Here is a 25,962-nt window from a genome sequence, read left to right as displayed (position 1 = left end):
CCAATGCAGGGGGTGCAAGTTCGATCCTTGGTGGGGAAGCTAAGACTCCACATGCTGTGCAGTGTGGCCAAAAAGAAAAAGATTTTAAAAAATTATTAGAGGGGGGAAATCTGGAGACCAGACAGGTGGCAAGAGTGAAGAGAGTGCGTACAGATTAAGTGCTTAGTTCGAGAATATAAGGAACTGATGGGTCGGGGGTTGGCAACAGGAAGGTTTGATGGGGCTCTGCTCGAATTCCGGTCCCGGCTGGCTGGCCGCCATCTATACAATCCTGCGCACGTGGCCGGCCTTTCCAGCCTCAGGCTCATCTGAAGGGCTGAGGCTGCAGGCCCGGCTCCCGCCACAAGGCGGCGGCCTAGAGCCCACGGCGGCCATAGCAGTACAACGGGCGGGACGTCGCGAAGCCAGCCACTCCCGCGCAGAGACACAGCACCGACGTGACGTGGAATGTGTGTTTATGTAGGTAGAAAAAAGTGCACAGAACAGTGAGGGGCGGGGAGAGGGACGTCTTGGCCTGGTCTCGGATTCGTGGGAATTGCAAGGGCCCTCCTCCAGTCGGGGGGCTCCCTCAAGGCTGGGAACAAAGTGAGGGGCTCACGTGGGATCGGTCAGTGTACGGACCCACTTCGGGAGGCGTGTGGCCGTAAGGGTTCGCAGGGCCTTTTCTGAACTCGCCCACGAAGAACGTACAGTACCTTCGGGGCCGGTTCCTCCAGTGGGGTGGGGCCTCAAGAAGTCGGGCTGGTGGAGCCCCAAGCTCCAACAGCAAGGCCTTGAGGCCTGGAGAGCCCGATCTTTTGGGGGGGGGGGGGTAAGGGCGAGGTCTTTGGGGCTGCGCTCTCCCGGAGGGGCGACCCCGGCAGGCGGTCAGCCGAAGAGCTTGAGGAAGCAGGGCTGGCAATAGGGCTTGCCCGCGCGCTCCTGGAAGGAGCCCTTGGTGAGCGGGCGCAGGCAGAAGGTGCAGGTGAAGTGGTCCGGGTGGAAGCGGCGGCCCAGGGCCGACACGCATCGGCCGGTCACCGGGAGGCCACACGTGGCGCACAGAGACCCGCGCCGCGCGTGGAAATGGTTCTCGCAGAGCGGACGGCCCTCGTGCTCGAAAAAGCTGCCTCCCGAGAAGGGCGCGAAACATTCCTGGGGAAGGGCAACCGCGAAAGGATGGGTCAGTGCCAACCTCCAGACAAAATAACTCCCTTTTGGAGTTGAATAACTCCCAGAGACTTCCGCAGCCCCTCGCACCGCCAACAAGCATGAAACTCCGCCTCCCCAGGGGTCCCGCTCTGAAAAGTCCCGCCCCGACTCCTAGTCCCGCCCCCATTGGCCCCTCCCTCCAAGGCCCCGCCCCCCCACATTTGCGCACCCGGCAGACGAAACAGTCCGGGTGCCAGAGCGCGCTGAGCGCCGAGATGTAGTTGTCCAGAATGGGGCCTTGGCAACCCTGGCAGCGCGGCGCGAACAGCTGCAGGAAGTCCCGGCGGCAGTAGGGGCGGCCCTCCCGCTCGTGGAAACCTAGGAGCGGGAACAGAGTAAGGAGGAAGGAAAAGGGTGCGAGGTGGTACCGGGAGCCCACAAAGATCGGAGACTGGGGGGCCGGAAGCGGCGCAGTGAGAGGACGCAGTCGGTGGAGAGGGACAGGGTCTGGGTGGGGGCAGAGCGGGAGCGAGTGGGATGGGAATCCACAGGTGGGATAGGCCGGGGCCAGGAGAGAGCAGGAGAAAATTCAGGCCCCTGAGGATTTCGGAAGTCCTAGTGGGCGGGCCCAAAGGGAGCGGGGCTGGATGTCGAGCGGACCCGCGACTTTCAAGATGGGAGTCAAGCTGTCACCTTCATCTCCGAAGGGCTCCCCGCAACTAACGCAGCAGAAATGCTCCGGGTGCCAGTGGGTGCCCAAGGCAGTAACCATCTTCTGCGGGGAATGAAAGGGAACACTCAGCGTGCCTCCCCGCCCATTTCCTCTCCCCTTCCACCCTGAACCAATAAATGAGTGGCTTGAAGTATGACTTGAAGCTGCGGGAGACCCAAGCAGGAACTTGGGAATCAAAGAGCGCAGAGTCCGAAGAGATGAGGAAGAGAACCCTGGAAGCGGCTGGGATGGGGATGGGAAATGCGTAAGTGGATGAAGCTCCTCGGGTGAAACAGAGGCGGGGCTTGTGGTCCAGGCGGGGCTCACGTGTCGGATGGGTTGATTGCAGAGGCCACATCGCGGAGAGAAGCGCTCGAAGTAGCACTCAGGACAGAAGGGAGCTCCATCCTTCTCGAAGAAGCTGCTGCCTCCCAGGGCGGTGGAACAGCCGCCGCAAACGAAGTGCTCAGGATGCCAAGCACGGCCAAGCGCCGTCACGACCTGTGAGTTGGGGGTTGAGGCGTGAGTCAGAGTGGCCGTTGGGCTGCCAGATGCCCAGTGAGCCAAGGTTTACGTGGCACTTTTCACATCTAATCTCTGAGAAGTCAGGATGAAGTATCGAATGTCCAAGTCACTCAATCCCAAAGCGATGGAGATTTAAGCTGGCTTCCAGCACAGTACCTTGGGCCCACCATATGTTTTGTAGGTCACAAACATGTTATAATTTCTTTTAAAATTAGAAGAAAAAAATGAGCTAGAAGAAAATGACTTAATATATCATATTAATGTATTCATCTTCACTCCAATAGTCATAAAATGCAATTTATGTATTTTTTAATGGAGGAAGGGGCCCATGAAGGTGAAAGTGCTTAGAAAATTCATAATGTCACCCTGTTTTGCTGAGATTGGAAATTCTCAGCAAAATGGATGGCGGTAGGGCACTTTATCTAGCAGGAGGATCTAGATCAGCCACTGGGCACAGTTGCTGATAACATCTGCTCAGTCAATAAGCCAAGAACTGGAGCTCCCAAACCAGACTGGTGGAGGAGAAACAGTCTTTGTGGGTCCCGAAGAGATGGTGGGTGGAGCCAATGAGGCTTTTGTGAAGATTAAATGAGATAGGGGACTTCCCCGGTGGTGCCGTGGATAAGAATCTGCCTGCCAATGTAGGGGACACAGGTTTGATCCCTGCTCCAGGAAGATCCCACATACCTCGGAGCAACTAAGCCTGAGCACCACAACGACTGAGCACATACTCTAAAGCCTATGAGCCTCAACTACTGAGCCCATGGGCTGCAACTACTGCAGTTCTTGTGCCTAGAGTTCTGCAACAAGAGAAGCTACTGCAATAAGAAGCTTGCGCACCACAACTAGACAGTAGCCTGAATCTCTGCAAGGAGAGAAAGCCCACGCACAGCAATGAAGACCCAGTACAACGAGAAATGAAATAAATTGATTAATTTAAAAAATTACATGGGGGTTTGTAAAGGAGCTAGCATAATGCCTGGCACAAGTAGGACTAGAATAAATAAAACCTGGGTTGGAATTCGTACTCTGCCACTCACTTGCTGTCTGACTCCGAGCTTCAGTTTCCTCATCCACAAAATATGAATAACAATAATACTCACTGGCTCCAAGTGAAATGGGTCTATAGGTCTCTGGGCTTCCCAGGTGGCGCTAGTGGTAAAGAACTTGTCTGCCAAAGCAGGAGATATAAGAGATGCAGGTTCAATTCCTGGGTGGGGAAGATCCCCTGGAGGAGGGCATGGCAACTCACTCCAGTACACTTGCTTGGAGAATCCCATGGACAGAGGAGCCTAGTGGGCTACAGTCCATAGGATCACTAAGAGTTGGACATGACTGAAGTGACTTGGCACGCATGGGTCTCTGCCCCCTTACTCGCAGAGCTTCACTTACTTGCCCAGCAATGGGTTTATTGCAGGAGCCACAGAGGCCCTTGGCCTGGGTGGGAACGCCACGGCGGCTGAGGTCAGACTGAAGTAGCCCCAGCATGGTGTCCAGGCTGCCTTTGCTGGTGGGCCCTGTTGGGGAGGGTGTGTCCTCATTCACGGAGCTTGGCAATGGTGGTGGGGTGGGCCCTGAGGCTGGAAGCTGCAGTAGTGAGGACAGGAGAGTTGAGTCAGCAAGGCAGCACAGGTGAGAAGGTCTCAGATGGGTTGAGAGCCATAAATCCACAGTGGTCCACCCCCACTCCCTGAGTGACTCACATGGTTCTGGACACGGAAGTCAGAGAGTGAGGCCATCAGTCTATCTAGCTCCAGGGTGGCTGAGGTGGCTGAAGGCTTTGGGAGAACAGGGGAGGGGCTGGGAGGGCTGTGAAGAACACAACTTGTGTCAGCTCAGAGTCTCAGGGTAACGCTTCCTCCAATAACTCCAGCGTCCAGAACTGACCACCTTTTTCCCAACCCTACCAGCAATGCCAGACTCACGGGCTGGGCCTTTTCTTGTCCTCAGACTGGTCCTCCTTCTGCTCCCCTGCTGTCTCCTTGCTAGATGGGAACTGAGACATTATTTCATCTGCAGAGAGGAGAGAAGGGCACTGGGCCTGGGGCCATGCTCTAGCCTCCTTCCCAGTTAAGGCTCACATCCCTTTAGCTGCTACCCTGGGAAGTCTATGGGCTTCCTTAGTGACTTGGACAGTAAAGAATCCGCCTGCAAGGCAGGAGACCCCGGTTCAATCCTTGGGTTGGGAATATCCCCTGGGAGAAGGGAATGGCTACCCCACTTAGTCTCTGCCCAGCTCTGCCCTGCCCCCCATCCCATCAAGGCCTGTCCCAGTAACCCTGGTACCTGTTATGTTGAACTGAGTAGCATTAAGTTCCTGAAGCAACCTGTCTAGCTCACAGAGCCCCGTGCCCAAGACACCGCAGGAAGAGGAGAATGGAGGGGTGGCAGGGGCTGCAGGCTTCGGGGACCGAGGCTTGCATACCGTGCTGGGAAAGAGGGTGGGAGCTTGGGTTCAGGGGTGGGGAATACAAGCCCGAATCTCAATTGGCCACCCCATCCCCCCATACCCAGTCTTCTCACCTATACAGATGGTCCTTGTCCCCAGAGGCTCCTGAAGATTCCCCAGGCCCCATCTATAGAGAAGGACATGTGTATGGGATGATACGCCTGTACTCTGCCCTACTCAGGCCTGGGTTTCCTTTCCTCTCACCAAACCTGGCCCGAGTGGTTGTTCCTCTCCCCAGCATCTGAGCTCACCTGTGTCAGAGGAGACGTGAGGGGCTCTGGGGGCCGCTCTTTTAGAGCCCCTGACCTTGGCATGTGTGAGGTTGTGGTCTCCAGGTCAGAAAGCAGGGCATCTGCAGGGAGAGGCCGTCAAGGTGAGAGGTTGAGAAGTCAAGGTTAAGGCAGAGACAGGGCCTTAAGAGATCAGAGAATAAGCGTTCTAAGTACTTGAGGACAGAAGCCACTATTAAGAGTAGAGGTCAAGAATCAGAAGAAATACAAGGCAGACCATGGCAGAGATGTGGAAGGGCAGCAAGGACTATTTACGGTCACAACATCCCACGTGGCTCTCCCTAAGAGTTATTTACAAACTCATCTACCTGACTCTTTAATTCTCTGAATCTTCGGTAATACAGTCAAAATTGGCTCTTCACTGGAGGCAAATTTGGCTCCACCCCAAATTGCTCAATTGGCTGTATTCCTGACACCTGCTTTCTGATTGGATCCTCTTTCTGCCACACCCCCTACACCTAAACAGGCCCCTCCCAGCCCTGGCCCACCTTCAGATGCCACTGGGCTCCGCCCTATGCACCTCATTGGTGAGTCTGGTGGGACCTGCTTTCTGATTGGTTTATTCTTCAGTACCCGAGCCCGTTAGTCATTCTGAGCAGCACCCCCTACTGCAGGGTGCTGGAACGCCTTCTCTCCCACAGAGCGCACAGCCTTCGTGCCCCAGTTCCAAGGGACAGGGAGGATGAGATGCGTGGGTCATTCTCTCTGCCCCAAGTCGGAGGGACAGACAGCACCACCCCCCAAAGCACACAACCCAACTCTCCCCCTCTCCATCCCAGATCCAGAATCTTTGAACTCTTTACCTTCCAGATTTAAAGTCCCTGCCCCTTTACTCTGCATCCCTGAGCGCCTTGATGGAACCCTTGGACTCTCCCTGGCATCTCAGCACCCATCTATTATCTTTACTTTCTGCCCCAAGGACCTGACCCTACCATACTAAAGGGCCCTTAACTCTTTCCTTCCCCAAACCCTAGGGCAAGCCTATTTTCTTCTCCAGAACTTACTGTCATAGTCTCCCTTCCCGATTACTTTCCCAGTCCCTGGACCCAAGGTCCTTTTAACTCCTCCCTTCCCAGAGCTCCTGAACCCAGGCGTCCGCGGGCGCTGCACCTCCCTGCCCATCCGTTTGCAGCCAGCGACGGGGGAGCGAAGTGAAGGAAGAAGGGAGGGAGCGACCAGTCTGGCAAAGGCAGGAAGGGAGCGGCAGGAAGGGGGACGTGGAGTCGGAAAGGAGGCGCCGGCAGAGACCAGAAGCGAGAAGACCGGGAGGCAGGGATGGGGCGATGCCGGGAGTGCGAGGGGGCCCCAGGATGGGGAAGCGGGTCCAGGCAGTGGTGAGGGGCTTGGGGACAAGGGGACCCGGACCCCACTCACCCAGGTCCTCCATGACGGGGCGCGGGCAGACCGCGCGGGGCGAGCAGGGCGGGGGCCGTGTCCGGTGGGGGCGGGGGGCGGGGGACGTCCGGGAGCTGGAGGCCCAGCCGTGACCATGTAAGGAAGCCGGGACCCGCTGGGATAAGGCTGTTGGGGGGGCGGGGGGGGGGGGGAGAACGGGAGAACCCGGGGTGGGGGCCTGTAAGGGAGGGAGGGCCCCGGCCCACCCAGGCCCAGCCCGCCTGCCTGCTGCGCAGACGGCCACACCCCAGCCTTGGCCTCAGCTGCAGGGAGCCCCAGGCGGCCAGAGTCAGAGTAAGAGAAGTGGCTCCTCCAGGAAAAGCCCGGGATCCTCTGCTCAGGGAGACTCTTAGACTGAGGCCCCCAAGCCCACCTGCCCCCATCCCCAAAGTTAGTACCTTGAGTCCTAGACAGAGCTTGTCTCCCACCCCCTGCTATTCCCAGAGGATTGCTCTAGACAGAATTTTGGAGTTGGAGGCAGTGGTGATGTTCTAAGGATCTGTCAGGTCCCAGGTTCAGAAATCTTCCCTAAGAGACTGTGACAATGACATAAACAGAGGTCCCCAAAGGCACACAAACTGGATACAAAGAAATCTCTGAGACAGAGATGATGATCCCATCCACAGACTGTCAGCCATAGTTGGAAACAGACATACAGACACAGGTAAACAGAACCTGAGGCCCAACTCCCACGCAGACTCAGGAGAAATGCTTCCAGGCAGCTAGACCTCAGCCAGCTGTCCCCTGCACCGAGGTGACCCAGACCTGTCCCCCAAGAGCCCTTTCCCAAGATACTGATGAATATAGAGAAGAAAGCAAGACACAGATTCTGGCCACAAAGGAACAAGAGGCTTCCCCTTGACTGAGAAATCAAGTTGGAAATGAGAAACTCTAGAGATAGGTGTGGGCGGACACAGCAGTGCTGCAGACAGACTGTGGGTCTCAACTCAGACACAGGTCGAGAAGTGAGCACAGAAATGGCAACTCAGGGGCTTTTTAAAAAAATACTGATGCAGAGTGAGGGGGCTCCGCTGGGAAGGAGAGGACATATGTATCCTTATGGCTGATAAGCATTGTTATACAGCAGAAACCAACACAGCATTGTAAAGCAATTATCCACTAATTAAAAAGAAATTTAAAAAATACTGATGCCTAAGGCACTCTCCCCTCAGTCCAATTCAGTTAGAAAGGGCCTGGGCATCAGTACTTTTAAAAAAGTTTTCTGGGGAATTCCCTGGTGGTCCAGTGGTTAGGACTCCAAGCTTCCGCTGCAGGGGGCACAGATTGGACCCCTCGTCAGGGAACTGAGATCCCACGAGCCATGCCATGCAGCCAAAAAGGAAGAAAAAAAAGCTGGAGAGAGAAATGAGTAAGTCCTTACATAAATATTTATATATTCCATTAAAAAAAAAAAAAAAAAACAAACTCTGCATGGTTGTAAAGGACATCCTGAGAACAGAGATGTGGATACTCTCAGAGGCAGCAAGGGGCCCCCTTGGCTTCCCATAAGTTAGTGGACGGCCCCAGTCCAGGCCCTGTCCTCAAAGTCAGGCTGCCACCTAAGTGGTCAATGATCTGGGAGCCAGGCTTATGGAGACCAGGCCGGGGCAACCAAAGCAATGTCAGCCTAGGGCTCCAGCTCCCTCTGGGCGTGACCAGTGGCCTCAGGGACTTGAAGAACACAATAGGTCTTCTCTCAGAAAAACAGCAGGACACTTGGTCCAAGAGACGAAAATGGACCCAGAGACAGAAGGTCCATGATGGGTGATGGGTGATGAAACGATAGTGCCAAGGTCTTGGACATCCATCCCCACCCACACATCCCCTCAGCCGGGATCAGGGTCTGTATCCAGCTGGGTGGCTGCCTGAGCAATGAAGTAGCCTGAGCAGGAAGCAGGCTTCCCTTGGGGCCCAAAACCACATCCTCAGGAGCAGCCTGGCAACTGCAGCATATCCAGGGGCTCCAGGAACCTGCACAGTTACTTATTAAACTCCTGAACGCCAAGGTTGGCCTGTACTGAGACACAGTTGTTGTTGTTTAACTGCTAAATCATGTCCTCTCTACGAGCTCCACCAGGGTCCTCTGTCCATGGGATTTCCCAGGCAAGAATACTGGAGTGGGTTCTCATTTCCTTCTCCAGGGGATCTTCCAGACCCCAGGATTGAACCTGTGTCTCCTGCATGAGCAGGCAGGTTCTTTACCCCTGAGCCACCAGACAAGGCCACTGAGATAGACACCTGGACACAACCCTGCTGCATGGGTTAAGAGGTGCGGGTACTCCCGCAGGAAAGGAAGCAGACACCACACAACAGGGGGAGCCGACTCCAAAGCTTTTAATTCCAACTCCATAAAGCTGGGCCAGGCCAGGTTCCTGGGGCCCTGAGCTGTTCTCCATCTCGAGGGCCCCATGCCCAGACCCTGGCCTTGGCTTCTCACTCCTGAGTCTTCAGACCATCACCCAGGGCTCCAGGTCCATCCTTTCACGGGCCCGTGACGGTGAGTTTTTCTGCTCAGCCTCCTCCCATCGAGAGAGACCTTCTCCTAGCTAACTTATCCCTGGGTCTCCTCCCAGGATACATCAACAGTCTAGGCTGGGACCCTTGCCCCCCGACTCCACCCCCATCACCACAGCCAGTAAGGCCTCGGTCAGGGGCCCGGCCTCCTCGCCAGCTGCTTCCACAAGCCCCACCAGAGCCAGGGCCCGCTTCCGGGGGCACTGCTCCGGCCCCAGGGTCCAGCGCGCGCAGTGGGCAGCCAGCCGCGGCCGGCCCAGGCGGAACACCTCCCCCACAGACTCTGGGCCACCCTGGGGTCCCAGGTGGATGCGGCCCACGGCTTCTTCCAGCTCCTCCTCCAGCCCTGGCAGCAGGAAACGGCCAGCGGCCTCCAGGGCCTCCTCAGCCTCAGAGCCCAGCAGGGGCTGGCCTGGCGGAGGGACAGGCCCCAGGGCGGCCCCACAGCCCCGGCAGCCATGCAGGTGATGCAGGATGGGCCAGGCCGCGCTGGGCGACAGGCCTCGGAGGGGCACTAGGTCCATCTGGGCTTCGGCAAAGCTGCCAGCCAGCAGGGCCCGGAAGAAAGGGGAGGCGGTGGCTGAGGCGGCTCGCTGGGCAGGGAGCCGGAGGCCTGAGTCCAGCAGGAAGTGGAGGTCGGGGGCTGGCATGGGGGCTGGGCCCAGCAGAGGTTCATAGAGGCAAGGGGAGGGCGGGTCTAGGTCCAAGGGGATTGCAGGTAGGTCGGCTGGGCTCCCTGTGGGAGACACCAGGCCTTGGAGGCAGGAAAGGGAGTCTGCAGCGAAAAAGAGGAAGAGCGGGTGCGGAGCGGGCCGGGTGAGCGCCGAGAGGAGGAGCCGGAGGCCGCCCTGGTCCAGAAGGAGCCGGCGCCACAGAGAGGGCTTCCTTTGAGGGGAAAAGAGAATCTTTCAGAAGGTGGAAAAGGGCGGGGCTGGAGAACAGCAATCTTGAGCCCGCCCCCGCGAGGTACCCACGTCTCCCTCACCGACAGATGAAGGGCAGGGTCAGGGCGCAGGCCACACGGTCCTCCGGGCTCCCAGAGAGCAGCAGGTGGGTGAGGGCCCCCACTCCGAAGGGCGACTCGGCTTGCACTGTTAGGTTCTGCAGCAGCATCTCACCTGCAGGGGTGGGCAGAGCAGGTCAGGTTGGGAGCTGGGGTGGGGCTGGGGGTGGGCAAGAGAGGCCCCTGGGAGGAAGGAGGGGGTGACCTCAGGGCAAGGCAGAGGATGACAACCACAGGCCCCAGAGGGATGGCAACCCAACACCAGGAACTGGAAGGTTAAGGGCCAGAATAGGAAGTGGGGTGGTTAGGGAATGACTCTGGGCCCTCGGGGGCTAAAACAGGGCACAGAAGACTGGACAGTCCCTGACAGGGTTGGAAGGGGGCTTTGGGAGGACGTGAGCCTGGGAGGATGTGATGCCTGAGCCGCAGTTCACATCAGTGTGCCCAGTGGAGTCAAGGACAGTGCAGAAGTTAGGAATACGGGGAAATGAGAAGAGACTGGGGAAGAAGAGGCAGATTCTAAGCTGTTCAGGCCAAACCTGGTGCTGGGGTCCCTGGGCCCCAAGATACAGTCAGAGGTTGAAGAGCTGTGTGTGAGGACAATGGAGGAGAAGGGAGTCCTTCTCGGCCACCAACTGGTGGCTGAGGTAGTTCGCAGGGATGGAGGTGAAGAGAGTGGGCGAGGTGCAGTGGGAGGGGAAGGGTGAGGGGCGCAGGACCCACCCAGCTCCCGGTGCTGGTGCTGGCTGCGGCGAGCCTGCCGGGTGCGCAGCGCGGGCCAGTCGTCGGGGGCGACGCCGAGCACCAGCCAGGCACGCAGCAGCGCCGCCCCGTAGCTGCGCACGAAGGCCTCGAGGCAGGCGGGGTTGCAGGTGAGCCGCGCCAGGATGCGCAGCGCGCGGGGGCTCGGCGGGCCCGGAGCGCCCGTCACGTAGGCCAGCAGGCCGCACAGGGCCGGGCCGGTCACCAGCGCCCCGCTGGGGTCGGGAGCCTGGGAGAAGCGCGACAGCAGCAGCAGCGCCGGCCCCTCGCGGCCCCAGGGCTCCTCGGCGGCAGAGGCGGTGGGGCTGCGGCCGGGCGGGCGCAGGGCGCGGGGCGTCCGCAGCGACGTGGGGCTGGTCAGATCGACCGGTTCTGGCGGCGGCGGACAGCACTCCGGGGACCAGTCGGGAGAGATGTCTCCCGGGCCTGCGGCATAGCCCTCGGAGATCAGCCAGGACCTGCAGAGGTGAGAAAGGACTTGGAACCCGGAGCCGAGGGGAGGGAGCAGGTCTAAAGATCAGTCCTCCAGAGGGGACTGAGGCAAAAGGAGACAGCCTGAGGGGGACAGGGGAAAAAGGGAGGGAATCCCAACACCCACCCACCCCCATTCAGCAATTCCCCACTGCCTATTGCCTCCTGCATGCTGAGTGCGCTTCAGGTACTACCGAGAAGCATCAGCAAAAAAAGGTCATGACCTTCTAGAGTTTCTATTCAGCGGTGTGAAGTGATACTTGTGGAGAAAATGAAAAGGGAACCGAGACACGGAGGGGTGGGGGAGGGGAAGGTGGTAAGGAAAGAGCTGACATTTCAAATCAAGTCCCCATGAAAGTAAGATCTAATCAAGGCATCTCAGAGGAGGAGTGCCCTGGGCACAGGTAACAGTAACCAGAGGCCCTGCCCGCACGCACGCACGCACGCACGCACGCACGCAAACACGCACACAGGCTAAGTCCCTTCAGTCATGTCTGACTCTGCGACACTATGGGCCATAGCCTGCCAGGTTCCTCTGTCCATGGGATTCTCCAGGTGAGAATACTGGAGTGGGTGGCCATGCCCTCCTCCAGGGGATCTTCCTGACCTGGGGTCTGAAGCCGGGTCTCTTGCATCTCTTGCATTGGCAGGTGGGTTGTTTACCACTGTGCCACCAGCAAAGAGCCAAGGTCAAACAAAGGTGGCTCCAAGAGAGAAGAGGTGTATTTGGAGTCTGGAAGGCAGTCATGTTCAGTGAGAACAAGGAATTAGGAGTCAGAATCAAAGTCTTACGAAGACAGAATGGGTGGGGGCCGGGTGAGTGAGGGTAGTGAAGAGGCCCCACCCCACAGCATCAGGTGGGAACTCACTGGAGGCTTCGGAAGCTTCCGGGCTCTGCCCGCTCGGGGGTCCTCTCCTCAGGGAAGTCCCAGGAAGCAGCTTCTCTTCCCTCTTCTTCCTCATCGCCAGCCTCACCACACAGCTGCCCGGCCAGGAGAGGTACCAATCCCAGAGCCTGAAGCCGGCCCAGGGCCCCTGTATCATACAGGAAGCCCACGAGGGCAGCCACCACACGAGGGTGCCAGGCGCTGGCACGGGGATCCCGCAGCAAGCCCATCAACAGCTCCAAGCCCCCAGCATCTCGCAGCCGGGCCCGGTTGATAGCCTCCCGGCACAGCAGACACACGGCCCGCACCAGGGGCTGCTGGGAGGCTGGGCTTGCCCCGTTGAGGCCCCGGCGCCGCCGGAGTTCACCCAACAGCACCTCCACGCCCCCAGCATTCCCCAGGGCAGGCCGCACCAGGCCCTGGGCACACAGGTTGGCGAGGATCAAGATGGTGGCCTCACGCACGGCTCTTTTGGGATGGGAGGCCAGGCCAACCAGTGGGCCGAGTCCCCCACCCAGACTGAGCTGCTCAGCACAGGCCCGGGAGCAGCCTCGACTCAGCTCCAGGAGGGCACGGACCAAGGCCAAGGTCAGCGCAGGATCTGGCGCTGCAGCCAGAAGTTCAGCCAGTGGGCGCACTGCTCCCTGCTGGGCCAGGGCCAGGCGGTGCTGGGGTGAGTCCGCCAGGTTGCGGAGGGCGCGGACCACACTCTGGCGGCACTGGGAGTCCTGGCAGGCCGTCAGGCTCTCCACGAGCAGGGGAACAGCACCTGAGGGTGGGGGATGGGGGAGGGAAGGAGGGTGAGGGAGGACAGACCCCAGCCCCCCCCACCCCTTCTTTCATCCCCAAGCCCTAGCCGGCTCCACCCTCAAAGCCCACTCACCAGCAGAGTGGATGTCCCCGCAGCTCTCAGGTTCCATGGCTAAGTTCCCCAGAGCACGGGCAGTTCGGTTCTGGATGCTGTCTGTCTTCACACACTGAAGAATAGTCACTGCGAGAGAGTTTGGCCTCTTGAGGGTTCTACCCCTTCTTGTCTCTCTTGTTAATCACCTCAAGAATGTGGCCTCAGGATAGGGTGCTCAGGGCCTGGGATGACCCTGAGGGATGGGATGGGGAGGGAGGTGGGTTCAGGATGGGGGACGCATGTACATCCATGGCTGATTCATGTCAATGTATGTCAAAAGCCACTACAATATTGTAAAGTAATGAGCCTCCAATTAAAATCAAAAAAAAAAAAAAAAAGAATGTGGCCTCAGAGAGTCAGGGAAGGCCTCCAGAATAGGCCTAACACTTGCGGGATCTGGAAGGTTCAATAGGTAGGTGTTTGCTAGGTGGATGGTGGATGGGAGTGTTATAGGGCATTTCGGGTTTGGTAGCACCCCTTGCAAAGGCCCAGAAGTGAGATCTAGTGTTTATGCTGTGACTTCACAAAGGGCCTTATCAGGTCAAGAAATGAGGACTTGAATGTGAGGGCACTGGGAGCCATACAGGGTTCTAAGAATGGACATGACATGATATAAATTGGCAGTCATGAGAATGGATTACAGGGGAAAACAGTAAAGCAGAGGGAGCAACCCAGAAGCTGTCACAATAGTAAGAAGATGGGTTGACCCAGATACCAGCACAGCCCAGCACAGTCTCTGAGCATGTGATGGAAAAAGGCAAAGCAGCGGGATGGATTCAGGAGATATTTAAAGTACAGAACAGTGAATCAATGATGGGGTTTATACACTAACAACAAAACTTATATTTTGAGGACTTAATGTGCAGGCCTCTTGTCAAATACATTATGGTCCAGATACATTTTATGAAAACTGAAAATAATGTTTTATGTTATCAAAAAAATAAAGATTTCACAAAAATAGGCCTAAGTTTATAGCTAGCAGGCAATGAAGAACGCTGTGTTCACAATGTTGCCACTAGAAGGTGCCAATTTAGCTAGTAAACAGAAAAGCTTGCTATCTTCTGAGTTTGTTCTCATTGGAAAAACTGAAATGTAGACAATGCACAATATTATATAAGTTGCATGCTCTGTTGCTCAGTCATGTCTGACTCCTTGTGACCCCAGGGACTGCAGCCTGCCAGGCTCCTCTGTGCATGGGATTTTCCAGCCAAGAATACTGGAGTGGGTTGCCATTTCCTCCTCCAGGGGATCTTCCAGGCCTAGGGATTGAACACACATCTCCTGCATTGGCAGGCAGATTCTTTACCACTGAGCCACCTAAGAAGCACCACTGTATAAGTTACAGATGTACAGTATAGTGATTCCCAAATTTTAAAGGTTACATTCCATTTTTAGTTATAACACTGGCTTAGGGTTTGTTCTAGTTTTTCTGGCTGGGCCTGGAGGCTTGCAGTTCCCTGACCAGGTATAGAACCTGGGTCCCAGCAGTGAAAGCACCAAGTCCTAACCATTAGACCACCAGGGATTTCCCAGAATTTGTTCTTATTTTGCTAGTTTTTAATAACTGGCAGTACCCAGTTCATACTTGGAGTATCTGTGCTCCTTCTTTGTATTTTATTTTCTCCCTATTCCAATTTTTTAAGGTAGTTATTATTACCTCATTTTGCAATCCTCTGATGGGTCTAGCTGACTGCAGAGCCCACTTTCTGAAGCACTACACCTAACATCTAGCTCATCAAATGGGATTTCAGAGCTCTGCACAAGGCTAGACACTGCAGGCACTGAGTGCCTGCTAGGAACATAAATGAAGACTAAGAATCATTTCAAAGTCACCAAATAACCCTTTGGCCTCCACTAGCCCAGATGCGAGAGAGGTGATCCTCAATCAATACCCAGGTAATTAGCTGTAATTATCAGATCTAGTAGGGCTAGCATATCATTTCTAGAAAGCGAAGTGACGTCACGGGTCTCGACAACAAGAAAACAGAGGGCGCTGCGCCGTCCTAAAACACAATCTTTCAGGTTGCAGCACAAAGAACTCGAGACTCCGCCCAGGCCCACACAGAGGTATGGGTGGAAACCTTCTAGGAAGTGAGGGCGGAGCACTTACCCAACGGGAGAATGCCTCCGAGTCTGCGCACTTCAGCCCGGCACGCCCCTTCCGTACAGCAGTTGGCCAGGATGCTGAGCGCCAAGTCCAGCGTCTTGCGCAGGCGCGCTGGTGGCGAGGGTGTCGCTGGCGACGCAGCAGAGGGGGCGGAGCCCGGCGAAGGGGAGGGGCCAGAAGAAGCCGCTGACTCGACCGACGAGGGGGCGGAGCCTGCGCCAGCCTGGGACGGGGCGGGGCCCGCTGCAGCCGCTCGCCGTAGCAGCGCGAGAAGGGGGCGGAGCCCGCCGCGTGCCCGGAAGCGCTCTATTCCCCCGGCTGCCTTGACGTGGCGCGTACGGAGGGCTAAGAGCGCACGGCCCAAGGGTGTCTCGTTGGTAGCTGTGTCCTTTCCCCCACCTAGACCCTCCCCGGCCGCCGCCGTGAGCTGCGCGAGGCAGAACGAGAGCGAGTCCGTGGGGGTTGACTTCGCAGCCGCCATCTTGGCTCAGGCCTAAGGCTCCGCCCCTCTCCTCGCAGCTCATCCAAGGGAGCGGAACTGGAAAAGAGGGGCGTGGCCAGCACCGCCTCTCTGACGCTTTTTAAATAGCGCCGCCGCTGTTCTGCAGGTCGGAAGTTGTAGTTCTCGATCCTGGTGCTCTGACTTGCACAGTCGCAGAAAAAATGTTGAGAGTAGTGGTTATTTAATCATTGTGAGAGCTCTAGAGGCGCGTGCGGTGCATGCTGGGATATGTAGTCTGCGCCAAGTTTAACACGCCTAGCTTAGGATGGATGGGAAACTCTAAAGGGCCTCAGGTGGACCGGTACCTCCGACCTTGGAGTCTCGGCAGGGTGCTACTCCAGGTGACGTGTCTACTCCGCCCCCAGCGTGTTCTTGGCAACGACAGCTCGCTTTGCCGCCCCCTAGCGGTGGCCGGGGCATTGAAGTCTGCGCTGATGGACTCAGAACCTCGAGCGGAGGAAAGTGTCAAGTTCCTGATAGCGGCTGCAGATAGGAGTAGTTGCTCCACCAGGTGAACGAGAGGGTTAAACCCACAAAGACCGTTCGCTGCCACTTCCTAGAATGGCACGAGCTAGTGGACATTTCCGTTTCCGGTGCTGGATTCCTGGGTCCCGAGAGTCTTCAGCTCTGGTTGTGCTTGTCAGTTGAGCGGTTGGTATCTAGGAAACGGGATGCTCTTCCGGCTGGAGTCGCGAGCTCCAGAAACGGCAAGGGAGGACTCTGACGGCGCCGAGCAGCGGGGGAACCGGTTGTCTGGATCCCAGGAAATCCCAAGGCCCGCCTTTGTTTGCGGAGTGTGTTTCAACACAAGCGGCCCTTGGTGTCGCCGGAGCAGTCGGCCGCCTGGGAAATGATGCTGGGCCTGGGTACCTATGTAGGCCAGTCTCTGGCCCTGGGGAGGGAGAAACTCTTGCCAAGACCAACTCTCCTGCGGTCCGTGGAGCCTTCGAGTGCCAGCAGTGTGAATTGACTGCAGCCTACCTCCCCGATCTCAATCATCACCAAAGCAGCCACGGCGGTGGCAAACCCTACTGCTGTCCCCAGTGTAGTAAAAACTTCCGACGGGGCTCAGATCTGGTTAAGCAGCACGGGGTACACACCGGCGAGAAACCGTCCCCCTGTCCCCAGTGTGACTGTTGCTTCAGCCTGAGCTCTAACCTCACGCGACACCGTCGTTCTCACTCAGGCCTCCGACCTCACAAGTGTCTGGAGTGCGAGGAGCCTATTATTGGCCGCAGCTCGGACACCGGCGGGGACACATGGGTGAGAAGCCTGACATTTGTGCCGAGTGTGGCAAGACTTCTTGTGTTAGCTTCAACCTGATCCAGCACCAGCGCACGCGCACGGGGGAGAAGCCCTACAGCTGCGGGGGACTGCGGCAAGCGCTTCAGCCTCAGCTCCAACCTGGCGCAGCACCAGCGCTCCCACACCGGTGAGAAGCCCCACCTCTGTGTCTGGTGTGGTGACCGCTTTGGGTGCAGCTCTTATCTGCTCAAGCACCAGCGATCGCACATGGTGGAGGAGCAAGAACTTCACCTACAGCTCCGACTGCCTAAAGCACCAACTCACCCACAGTGGAGAGTGACCCTTCAAGTGTCCTGAGTGTGGCTATGGCTTTAAGGAAGCGCACCCAGTTCACCAAGCACCAGCAAGTCCACGTGGGCGAACGACCCCACGCCTACCCAGAATGTGACAAAACCTTCTCCCACAGCTCCAAGCTTCTTAAACACAGTGCTCGCACACAGGCAAAAAATAAGTGCACCAAACTCAGCTGCAGCAAGAGTTTTGTAGACAGTTCAAATCTGCTGCCGCACCAACACTCCCGGACCAGAAACCTTAGGCTTTGAGCCAGCGTGACAGGAGCTTCCGCCAGAGCTCTCACCTGCTCATTCACCAGGGGGCGCACCGCGGAGAGAAGCCTGCCGTCTGCCGGCAGAGTGGCAAGGCCTTTGCCCCCAGCTCCCGACCTGGGCCGGCACCAGCACTGCCGACACCCCTGGCTTAAGTTGCAGCCCAAACTTCAGCTCTGACTTTGGTGCAACCCTTCAGGAGACTGAGGGGACCAGAATTTCTCAGCAAGCCTCTTCTGCTCCTCTGGGGCTGATGATTTGTGGGCTGAATCGGGGAAGCCCAGGCTGGAGGAATTGGGACAGAAAAGTGGGGTTGGGCATGTTCTCAGAGGCCCTGGAGATGGGACTCCAGCTGGAGGGAGAGTTTGGGGATGGAATAAACTGGCCAGGTTGCTTTAAGATGCAAAGCACCTTTCGCACCTGCTGAGCAGATCCCTTCACAGGTCCAGGGAGTGAGGGGGTGCATTACACAGGAGCTGTGGCTTCCTCAGCCCAGGAGAATTGGGCCAGATGCCAGGCAAACCCCCATGAGGAAGACAGTGGAGAAGGAGGAGGTCGGGGAGGGCCTCACCTCCAGAGGGGACTATAAGGAAAGGTGTGTCCTAGCACACGGCTCAGAGAGGTTGAACTGGGGACCACTAGGTGAACTCTGGGGTATATGATCTCTTTGAAAGACAACTGTCTACAAGGTGAAGCTGCTGGGGCCCAGGACCAAAGCAACAGACCAGGAAGCCTGGTGGCATTTCTAGGCGGTGGCAAAAGACCAGAGGTTGGTCATCTATCCCTTCCTCTCCTTTAGCCTTTTCCCTCGAAGGTTTCCCAGGTTCTTTCTCTGATCCCTCAAAGAGGAGAAAATGGTGACAATTTAGAGTGCCCAGACACGGGGGACTGGACACAGCACTGTAGTCTGACCAGCACGGGTGGGCTGCCTGTGTAAACAAGCCTGTTTCTGTTGGTAAAAACAGTCTATGGGAGCCTGAGGGAGGCTTCCTGAAGCACTGCACAATGTGTGCCCAGAGCAGAGGCTAAGCTGTGAGCCTCTGCTCTCCCTGTAGCCGGTTGTGTTCCTGGGAGGGGCACAGAATATAGTCCTTTTGAGGTTGGGGGAGGCCTAGTGCCTGCCCCAAGGAATCATGAGACTCACGCCTCTGGTGCCTTGTCCTGAAATCTTGCCTCTTACCAGCTTGGTGCATCTAGAGCTGTACCACAGAGAATAAGGGCCAAAGGGGAGGGATGTGAGCTGCTAGCACAGAGTATCTCCCCTAACTGCATGACCTGGGACAGGTCTGCCTCTTCTGAGCTTCAGTTTCTTCATCTGTAAAACCGAGGATGATGGTTGCCTCCCAGGATGGTAGTAAGCTCCCATGGGATCACCGACTTGGAAACACATGGGTCAAAGAGATAACTCCGGTGACAGCTCTGCTTCCAGCCGAGCACCCTGTCACTGGGGGTGTTAGTCTGCAGGCATCACACCAGTGCACTTTTTGCCTCCTCCTGAAGGTTACAGAAATGAGTGAGACAGCCCCAGCCCCGGGGTAGCGTGGTGTCATGAAGGAGATGGATCTAACCCAGTGCCGATGCTGGAGAAAGGGCGTCACCTTCAGCGAGTCTAAGAGGCTTCATGAAGGTGCATCTAATGGATGCCACTTGTCTCCTCAATCTGGGTCTGTGATGAAGGGAAGGGTTCTGGAATGTTCCCCGTTGTCGACAGCATTTCAAAGAGCACAAGCCAGGGTTTGAGCGGGAGTCCTGAGCCGGGCACATCCATAGTAAGCACTCAATAAATGTATGTCATGATCAGCTCCTGTTTATACTCTTACTTGTGACTTGGGGCCTCAGCTTCCTCAAAGCTGGATTCTGTTCTCTGCAGAATTGTAGGTGCAGATGGTCGTGAGGTTCACGGTGGAGATGGGCATGGGAGGGGGGTCTGTTTGCAAAAATCCCTTTCCGTCAACTGAAGCTGGTTCTCACCTTAATGTAAGGAGCCCTGCACTCCATCTCCTTTCAGCTGTAGAAACAGGTTTTGCCTGGAGCAGGGAGGCAGACCCGACCTTGGAAACAGGAACTGGGGTTTATTCAGCATTCACTGCCCTGAGCTCAGAGGGAGGCAGTGTCACTGCCCAGGCATGTGACCAGTGTTCAGGCCAGAGACGGCAAACACGTTAGTTTTGGTCTTCAGTGTGTGTTTGTGTGTGTGTGTACACTATTGAACCAACTTTGTGTGTATGTGTGTGTACACGTGTGCACACTCGTGCAGCTTGAGGGATCTTAGTTCCCTGACCAGGGATCGAACCCATGCCCTTAGCAGGGAAAGCAGGAAGTCCTAATCATTGGACCGCCAGGGAATCCCCATGAGCCAACATTTAAATCGGGAGATTTCACATCACAATCTAGATTTCTGGTTTGGGGTCTGGGGAGAGGGGAGAGGATCAGAAAATTCAGCAACACTGGTTCTCTCCAGCAACAGCTATTGACAGGGCCAGGTAATGGCTGCCTGGGATATGGACAGTCCACACTGCTCCGTGCTGTATCCCTGAATTAGTGTGTTTCATTTGTATTGCCTGACTGCTACAGAAATGCATTTGGGGGTGACCATCCCCACCCTACACTTTGATGAGTGACCAAGACTCTTCATGTAGTGGAGGCAGTTTCTCTTTTCTGTCACCCCTTGCCCCCTCCCCCAGTCATTTTTTCTCCTCTTCCCTCCTCCCCTGAATCCTCTGTCTCCCCATCTGAGATATCACCCTCCAATATTGAAACTCCTTTCCGTATCTGTGAGGGAGTAGGGACAGAGCTTACAGATTCAGCAAGGCAAGGCAAACCAGTGTGCCTTAGTCAGAGGGCAAGTATTGGATCCTGTGAGCCTCCGGGGGTGAATCGCCCCTGGCAGACATCCCTGGAAGGGCCATTTTGGGAAGCAAGCAAGTGTGGAGACACCCAGTGGGCTCAGAGGGAGGGGGAGTCAGTAATACCATTTCCCCTGGGCTGGCTCTGCTTCTGCTTAGTTCTGGACATGAACCTGGACTCCATCCAGTTCTGTCTCTGATCTCATTCAGTCCTGGGACCCGGGTTCCACCTCTGAGCCTGATGGGTGGTACAGAGGCTGGTGCTATGTATTGGGTGTGCCATAGGCTGGCATCTAGAGTCCCGCCCACCTAGAAGCTTAACAGTGGCTGGCAAGTGCTTTGGAGTGCACTGGGGATGGGGGAACAGCACTGCAGCCCCAAGCCACAACCCCTCCCTCCTCCCTTCGCTAGTCACACTCCTAGAGGACAGGAACTCCACGTCTGCTCAGTCCCCGCATCCCACGTGGGACAGGGGCAGATCACCTTTAGGAAGGGCGGCTCACTGCCCGGGTGATTTGCTGATTCTCTTCCGTAGGATTCAGGATACCCTGGCCCTGTCTCTTATTTCCTCCCAGTTCAAAATGCTAACATCGCTCTATATTCCTAAATAATGTATATTTTCTAGAAACAAGGACATTATCAAAGTCAGGAAATTATCGATCCTCCAGTACTATCATCTAATGAACGGGCCTTATTACACCGGTGATTCCAGTAACAGACTGTATAGCAAATGAAACAAAAGCGCGCGATTGGGACGCCCAGGAGAGTGAGCCCTGGCCAAGGTGATCTGGCTTAACGTGGTGCGGTGACATCTAAAAATCTCTCGCTTGAGGAAAGACCGCTCCTAGCCGTTTCCTCTCACATTCTAATTAGGGACTGGGATGCCGTTCATTGCTCTGACCGTTTCAGCCCGTCTTGGGAAGGTTGGGGGACAGGTGCAGCGGTTTGGGGGGAGGTGCTAAGCAAGCAGGGCGGCCGTAGATGGAGCGCCCCCTACCGGAGGCTGAGTAAGGATGCCCGCGACCCTCCTCATCCAGGTCTCGGGGTCTTTGGGGCTAGGAGGTCAACGCACCTCCTTTTCTCAGGGCAGTTTGCGGGGACTACATTTCCCAGCAGGCCCGGCGGAGGCTTCCGGCCTGGGAGAGTTGGCGGCGTCCCTCGCAGCCTTCGCAGCCGGCTCCCCTCTGGATTCTGCCATCTGGAGTGGGGCCCCTTGCCACGCAGCGGGTGGCTTTCCTTGAGCTGGGTCTGGCCCTTTCCGGAGAGTGGGGGCGAGCAACCCTGGCTCGTTGCACCCTCGGGTGTCATGCAGGAGACACGTGGGTGCGGGGTCTCCGTGGTTAAGAGCTGGCGATGGGCAGCCGCCTCTTCCCAGAGCAGGGCGGGGGCGAGGGGTCGGGGTGCGATTCTGAACACTCGCCTCCGCGGAGCCCGGTTGATGCGGCGCGCCGTGAGCCCCGAAAGCACATGGATGTTACCATGGGCGGGACGAGAACCTCTACGGCCCTTTTCAGCTTTCCACCCTCCATTCTTTTCCTGGAGTCTCGTTATTCCATTAGCTCATCTCCCAGTAGTCACTCAAGCAACTCCAGCTCCACCCGCCTTATAACCGGGCATCTACTACTGTTCCTAAGGTCTCCAGCCGGGTACCGCCTTCACCCACCACACACCTCACACCGACCTAAACACCCGCCTTCCGTCAGGACCTGCTCTCTCAACTTTCCACAAGGCCACTGGGTACCCCCAGCCGGGAGACAGCCGCTTAGACTTAGATGGTTTGGTGAAGTTAAATTTTATCATCATGTGACATTGAATCCAGCTACTGAGAGCTGCGCATACCCGAGTTCAGGACCGTGATCTTAGTTTATTAATACCCTTGGACCCGTGGCTCAGAAGGGAAGCACTGCAGTGAGGACAAACAGATACTCCTTTAGTTCAAAGGTTCTCAACCTTGTGTGTGTGTTAGTCGCTCAGTTGTGTCCAGTTCTTTGCGACCCCATGGTCTCCCGCCAGGCTCCTCTGTCCATGAGATTTCCCAGGCAAGAATACTGGAGTGGGTTACCATTTCCTTCTCCAGGGGATCTTCTCGACCCAGGGATCGAACACAGTCTCCTGCACTGTGGGCAGATTCTTTACGGTCTGGGCCACCTGTATGTCATTGTGATTACTCCCGGGTGCAATGTACGCAAGAGAATTTTGCAAAACTTCTGGGTAATTCTATTGTGCGGTCAGGGTTGAGACCTGCTTTATCTCCTAGGGCAGATGGGTGGGGCCTGGGATGGCCAGAAGCACTGGGCCAGGCGCCTCCAGCTGGGTGCAGCCTCCACCCTTTATCCCAGTGTGGATCACAAATCACTGTTCACATTTTGTATGTGTCCCAGGTTGTGCGAAAAGGAAGCTCTGCCCTGTAGTAAGAAACATATTTGACAGCTTAATGTAAGGCAATTGGGAGAAAGACCAAGTAGGAAACAAACTAATCCCAGCAAGGGCTGGGCCAGATGGGGAATGTAATGAGTTCGTCAAAAAGTTCAATCAGGTTTTTCCGTAAGCTGGTATGGAAAAACCCGAATGATCTTTTGGCCAACCCAATAGGAGGAGACAGCTATGATAGTCACAGAGTAATAGATTAAGGTGGCTAACTAGATCAAAGTTCTTGCGAACTTGTGACACTTTTAATTGTCAGAAGAGCTGACTGCACCGGCTATGTCCCTGCTGACTCAGGAGCATTCTCAGCGCTTCTGAGCTTTACCCAGGGCTCCCAAGACCGTGAACCGGCTAGGGTCGTCACGCTTGGCTCAGGCTCAGACATGAGCAAATTGAACTGCAGCCTTTCATATTTTTATAAGAACTTCTCCCTTATGAAGACCAAAGGCCCTTGCCTACATGGGGCATCAGTTATGCTCCTGATGATGATTCCTATGTTGAGATTCAAAAAATAAGCTCTGTGCCTAGTGTGAAGATGCTCATTCCAGCATTTTCTATAGTAGTGACATATTCCAATAATAAAAGAGATGAATAAAATGTGGTCTTTTAAATAAAAGAATTGTATGTAGCCATTAAAATATCATGATGAAAGAATATGAATGAGCCAGAAAATGTTCACGAGTTAAAAAAAAAAGTGCGCAAGGACTTTCCTGGTGGGGAAGATTCTGTGCTCCCAATGCAGAGGACTCAGGTTTGACCCCTAGATCAGAAAACTAGATTCCACAGGCCACAACTAAAGATCCCGCATGCAGCAAGGAAGATTGAAGATTCCTAGGGTTGCTACTAAGACCTGGTACAGCCGAATTAAAAATAAAAGGAGTGCACATATTCTTTTTGGAAAGCAGACTTAGGCTCATCTTTTGCTTGGGGTAGTTTTCTCTTGTTCAGTAGCTAATCTGTGATTGTAGAGTAGTCTAAATATGCAGGTGTGTTGGCAAAGCCTGAATAAACATGATGAAAGTATAAGTGCTAAACGTGCTGAAGAAAATGTGAAGGTATTAGTGTTAGAATTGGTGGAATTATGGACAAAAGGGAGTTTCTATTTCAAAATTGTCCTAATGAGACAGGCATTTGTAACAGAGGAATTAGGAGGAAACTCTCTCGACGCCAGACCCTTGGGTCCTGATTCTGCCATTTATCATATGAGTGATCCACTGGCAAGCTTAAGACCCTTCAGTGCCTCAGTTTATTCATCTGTAAAATGGGAAAGCCTCTCTCTCCTTTAATTGTCAGGACAGCCTCTGGCCCATAGTAAGTACTCTGTAAGTGCTAACTATTTTATTATTTAAAAAAATGCATATTTATCTATTTGGCTGGGCTGAGTCTTAGTTTCGGGACGTGGGATCTTTGATCTTTGTTGCACTTGTGGTATGTGTGGTATATTTTATTTTATTTTTTTAGCTGTGGCATATGTAATCTTTATTTGCAGCACACAAACTCTTAGTTGTGGCATGTAGCATCTAGATCTCTCACTCTGCATCGAGCCCCTGCCCCCTGCATGGGAAATGTGAAGTCTTAGCCATTGGACCACTATGGAAGTCCCGAGGTCTAACATCATTTTGAGATTGAAAAGGAACAACTTCTCTCTGGTCCCTCAAACTTCACAGTTTACAAAAGGATATAGAGAGGTGGTAGGCAAAGATAAGTTACTGAAAACCATATCTTCTTGGTATGGACAAGCATAATATTAAATGATGTCTCAACATCAGTGATAAATGACTTCCCTTGTGTTTCATAAAAATTATTTGTTGGTTTTCCTAACAATGTACTGTTAGCATAAAAAAAAAGTCCAGGTATCTAGTGAGAATTCAGACTGCACAGAAATGCCTCATAGCATTGCCCATCGCATTTCCAGGCTTACTGCCTGAGTCCTTGATTCCTCTTTCTCTCATAGCTCTGCACCACATCCTTTTCCTTTTATTTACTTATTTTTTTGGCTGCACTGGGTATTCCTTGTGGTGCTTGGGCTTTCTCTAGTTGCAGTGCTCAGGGGCTTCTCTAGTGGTGAGGTGTGGGCTTAGCTGACCCACAGCATGTGGGATCTTAGTTCTCCAACCAGGGATCGAACCCATGTGCCCTGCATTGGCAGGCAGATTCTTGACCACTGGACCACCAGGGAAGTTCCCATCCTTTTTGTTCTTCTCAGGGAAGATTTCTCAAGCCCATCATTTTCTTGCTGTTGCCAGTACTACTACTTTAAGTGCCTATTGTTGTCATCATCTGCCTGGATTATTGCAAAAGACTCCTCATCAGCTTCCCCTGCATCTAGTCCATGCATTCTGGTTCATCATCTGTATAATCCACCAGTGACAGCGCTCCCTTAAACCCCAGGCTCCAACATCAAATCTAATGTCACTCCCCTGCTTCAAAGCATCTGTGCCTAAGCCCCACCCCCAGCGTGGCCTGCACGAGTCAAATGCTCCAGCACGGACGTCATAGATCCTCACCCTAGCTTTGCCCCACCTCTGCAGCTTTACTGGCTATGGCCTTTCACACCTCCATGCTTCTGTGCTTATTTCTGACTTCCCAGAATGCCCTTCCCCCTTTTCTATCACCTAAAGTCCTAATTATATGAGCCCCAGCTCCACTGAAAGTTTTCCCAAACTCTCCTATCACATTCGATGTGGTGTCTGCTTCAGTGGCATTAGGAATCATCACGACATCAGGTCACTTGTCTGACTCCCCCAGAGTCTCTGGCCTAGCGTGTGACACAGTAGGTGCTCAATAAATATTAACTGAATCAAGGAATCACTTCTGGTTGCTCAGGGTTTTTTTATGCTAAGACTCAGGTTCTTTCTCTCTTTTTAATTGGCTGCACTGGGTCTTAGTTGCGGCAGGCAGGATCTGTTTAGCTGTGGCACGTGAACTCTCAGTTGTGGCATGTGGAATCTAGCTCCCCAGTCGGGGCTCAAACTCAAGCCCCCTGCACTGGGAGCTCACAGTCTTAGCAACTGGACCATCAGGGAAGTCCCCAAACTCAGGTTCTTTTATCCTTGTTTTCTTTCCAAAGTGGGCACTCTTGGAAAGTTAACCAAAGTGACCATACGCAATTTAAGCCTTCCCAGTCACTTTGCCTGCCAGTCAATGAGATCATGGTAATTTCTATAGCAATAACATAGAAAAGCAACTA

General features: G+C 54.9%; 2 protein-coding genes across 4 annotated transcripts; both read right to left on the bottom strand.

Moving 5' to 3' along the window:
- Positions 1-438: 438 nt before the first annotated feature.
- On the bottom strand, positions 439-10,100 carry TGFB1I1 (transforming growth factor beta 1 induced transcript 1). Of its 3 annotated transcripts, none has more exons than XM_061153310.1 (11): positions 10,002-10,100; positions 5,069-5,169; positions 4,892-4,944; positions 4,655-4,797; positions 4,294-4,381; positions 4,072-4,177; positions 3,761-3,955; positions 2,171-2,344; positions 1,825-1,906; positions 1,361-1,509; positions 439-1,134 (listed from the first exon to the last, which is right to left on the bottom strand). In XM_061153310.1, the coding sequence occupies exons 2-11, from the start codon at positions 5,129-5,131 to the stop codon at positions 868-870; spliced, it is 1,320 nt and encodes a 439-aa protein (XP_061009293.1). In that variant the 5' UTR covers positions 5,132-5,169; positions 10,002-10,100; the 3' UTR covers positions 439-867. The 3 variants fall into 3 exon arrangements, with proteins under 3 accessions (XP_061009293.1, XP_061009291.1, XP_061009292.1); XM_061153308.1 differs by lacking the exon at positions 10,002-10,100 and adding an exon at positions 6,482-6,553; XM_061153309.1 differs by lacking the exon at positions 10,002-10,100 and adding an exon at positions 6,482-6,552 and having other exon boundaries at positions 5,069-5,230.
- On the bottom strand, positions 8,819-15,874 carry ARMC5 (armadillo repeat containing 5). The gene is made up of 6 exons (XM_061153306.1): positions 15,154-15,874; positions 13,023-13,130; positions 12,122-12,908; positions 10,743-11,239; positions 10,002-10,134; positions 8,819-9,901 (listed from the first exon to the last, which is right to left on the bottom strand). The coding sequence occupies exons 1-6, from the start codon at positions 15,629-15,631 to the stop codon at positions 9,082-9,084; spliced, it is 2,823 nt and encodes a 940-aa protein (XP_061009289.1). The 5' UTR covers positions 15,632-15,874; the 3' UTR covers positions 8,819-9,081.
- Between the last annotated feature and the right edge of the window lie 10,088 nt (positions 15,875-25,962).

This window comes from Dama dama, chromosome 10, assembly GCF_033118175.1.
Source record: "Dama dama isolate Ldn47 chromosome 10, ASM3311817v1, whole genome shotgun sequence".
In the NCBI taxonomy this organism is placed as follows: Eukaryota; Metazoa; Chordata; class Mammalia; order Artiodactyla; family Cervidae; genus Dama; species Dama dama.
This window is presented reverse-complemented; position numbering and strand designations above follow the sequence as displayed.

What these genes read in the sequence shown, in the direction of transcription:
- ARMC5 (XM_061153306.1), bottom strand. Translation starts at nt 15,631, where the DNA reads ATGGCGGCTGCGAAGTCAACCCCCACGGACTCGCTCTCGTTCTGCCTC. An exon ending in CGGGGACATCCACTCTGCTG is followed by an intron (nt 12,909 to 13,022) that starts GTGAGTGGGCTT and finishes CCCCACCCTCAG; the next exon opens with GTGCTGTTCCCCTGCTCGTG. An exon ending in GGAAGCTTCCGAAGCCTCCA is followed by an intron (nt 11,240 to 12,121) that starts GTGAGTTCCCAC and finishes TCACCTCTGCAG; the next exon opens with GTCCTGGCTGATCTCCGAGG.
- TGFB1I1 (XM_061153308.1), bottom strand. An exon ending in ATAAACCCATTGCTGGGCAA is followed by an intron (nt 2,345 to 3,760) that starts GTAAGTGAAGCT and finishes CCCAACTCACAG; the next exon opens with GTCGTGACGGCGCTTGGCCG. An exon ending in GGAGCCCTTCGGAGATGAAG is followed by an intron (nt 1,510 to 1,824) that starts GTGACAGCTTGA and finishes TCCCGCTCCTAG; the next exon opens with GTTTCCACGAGCGGGAGGGC.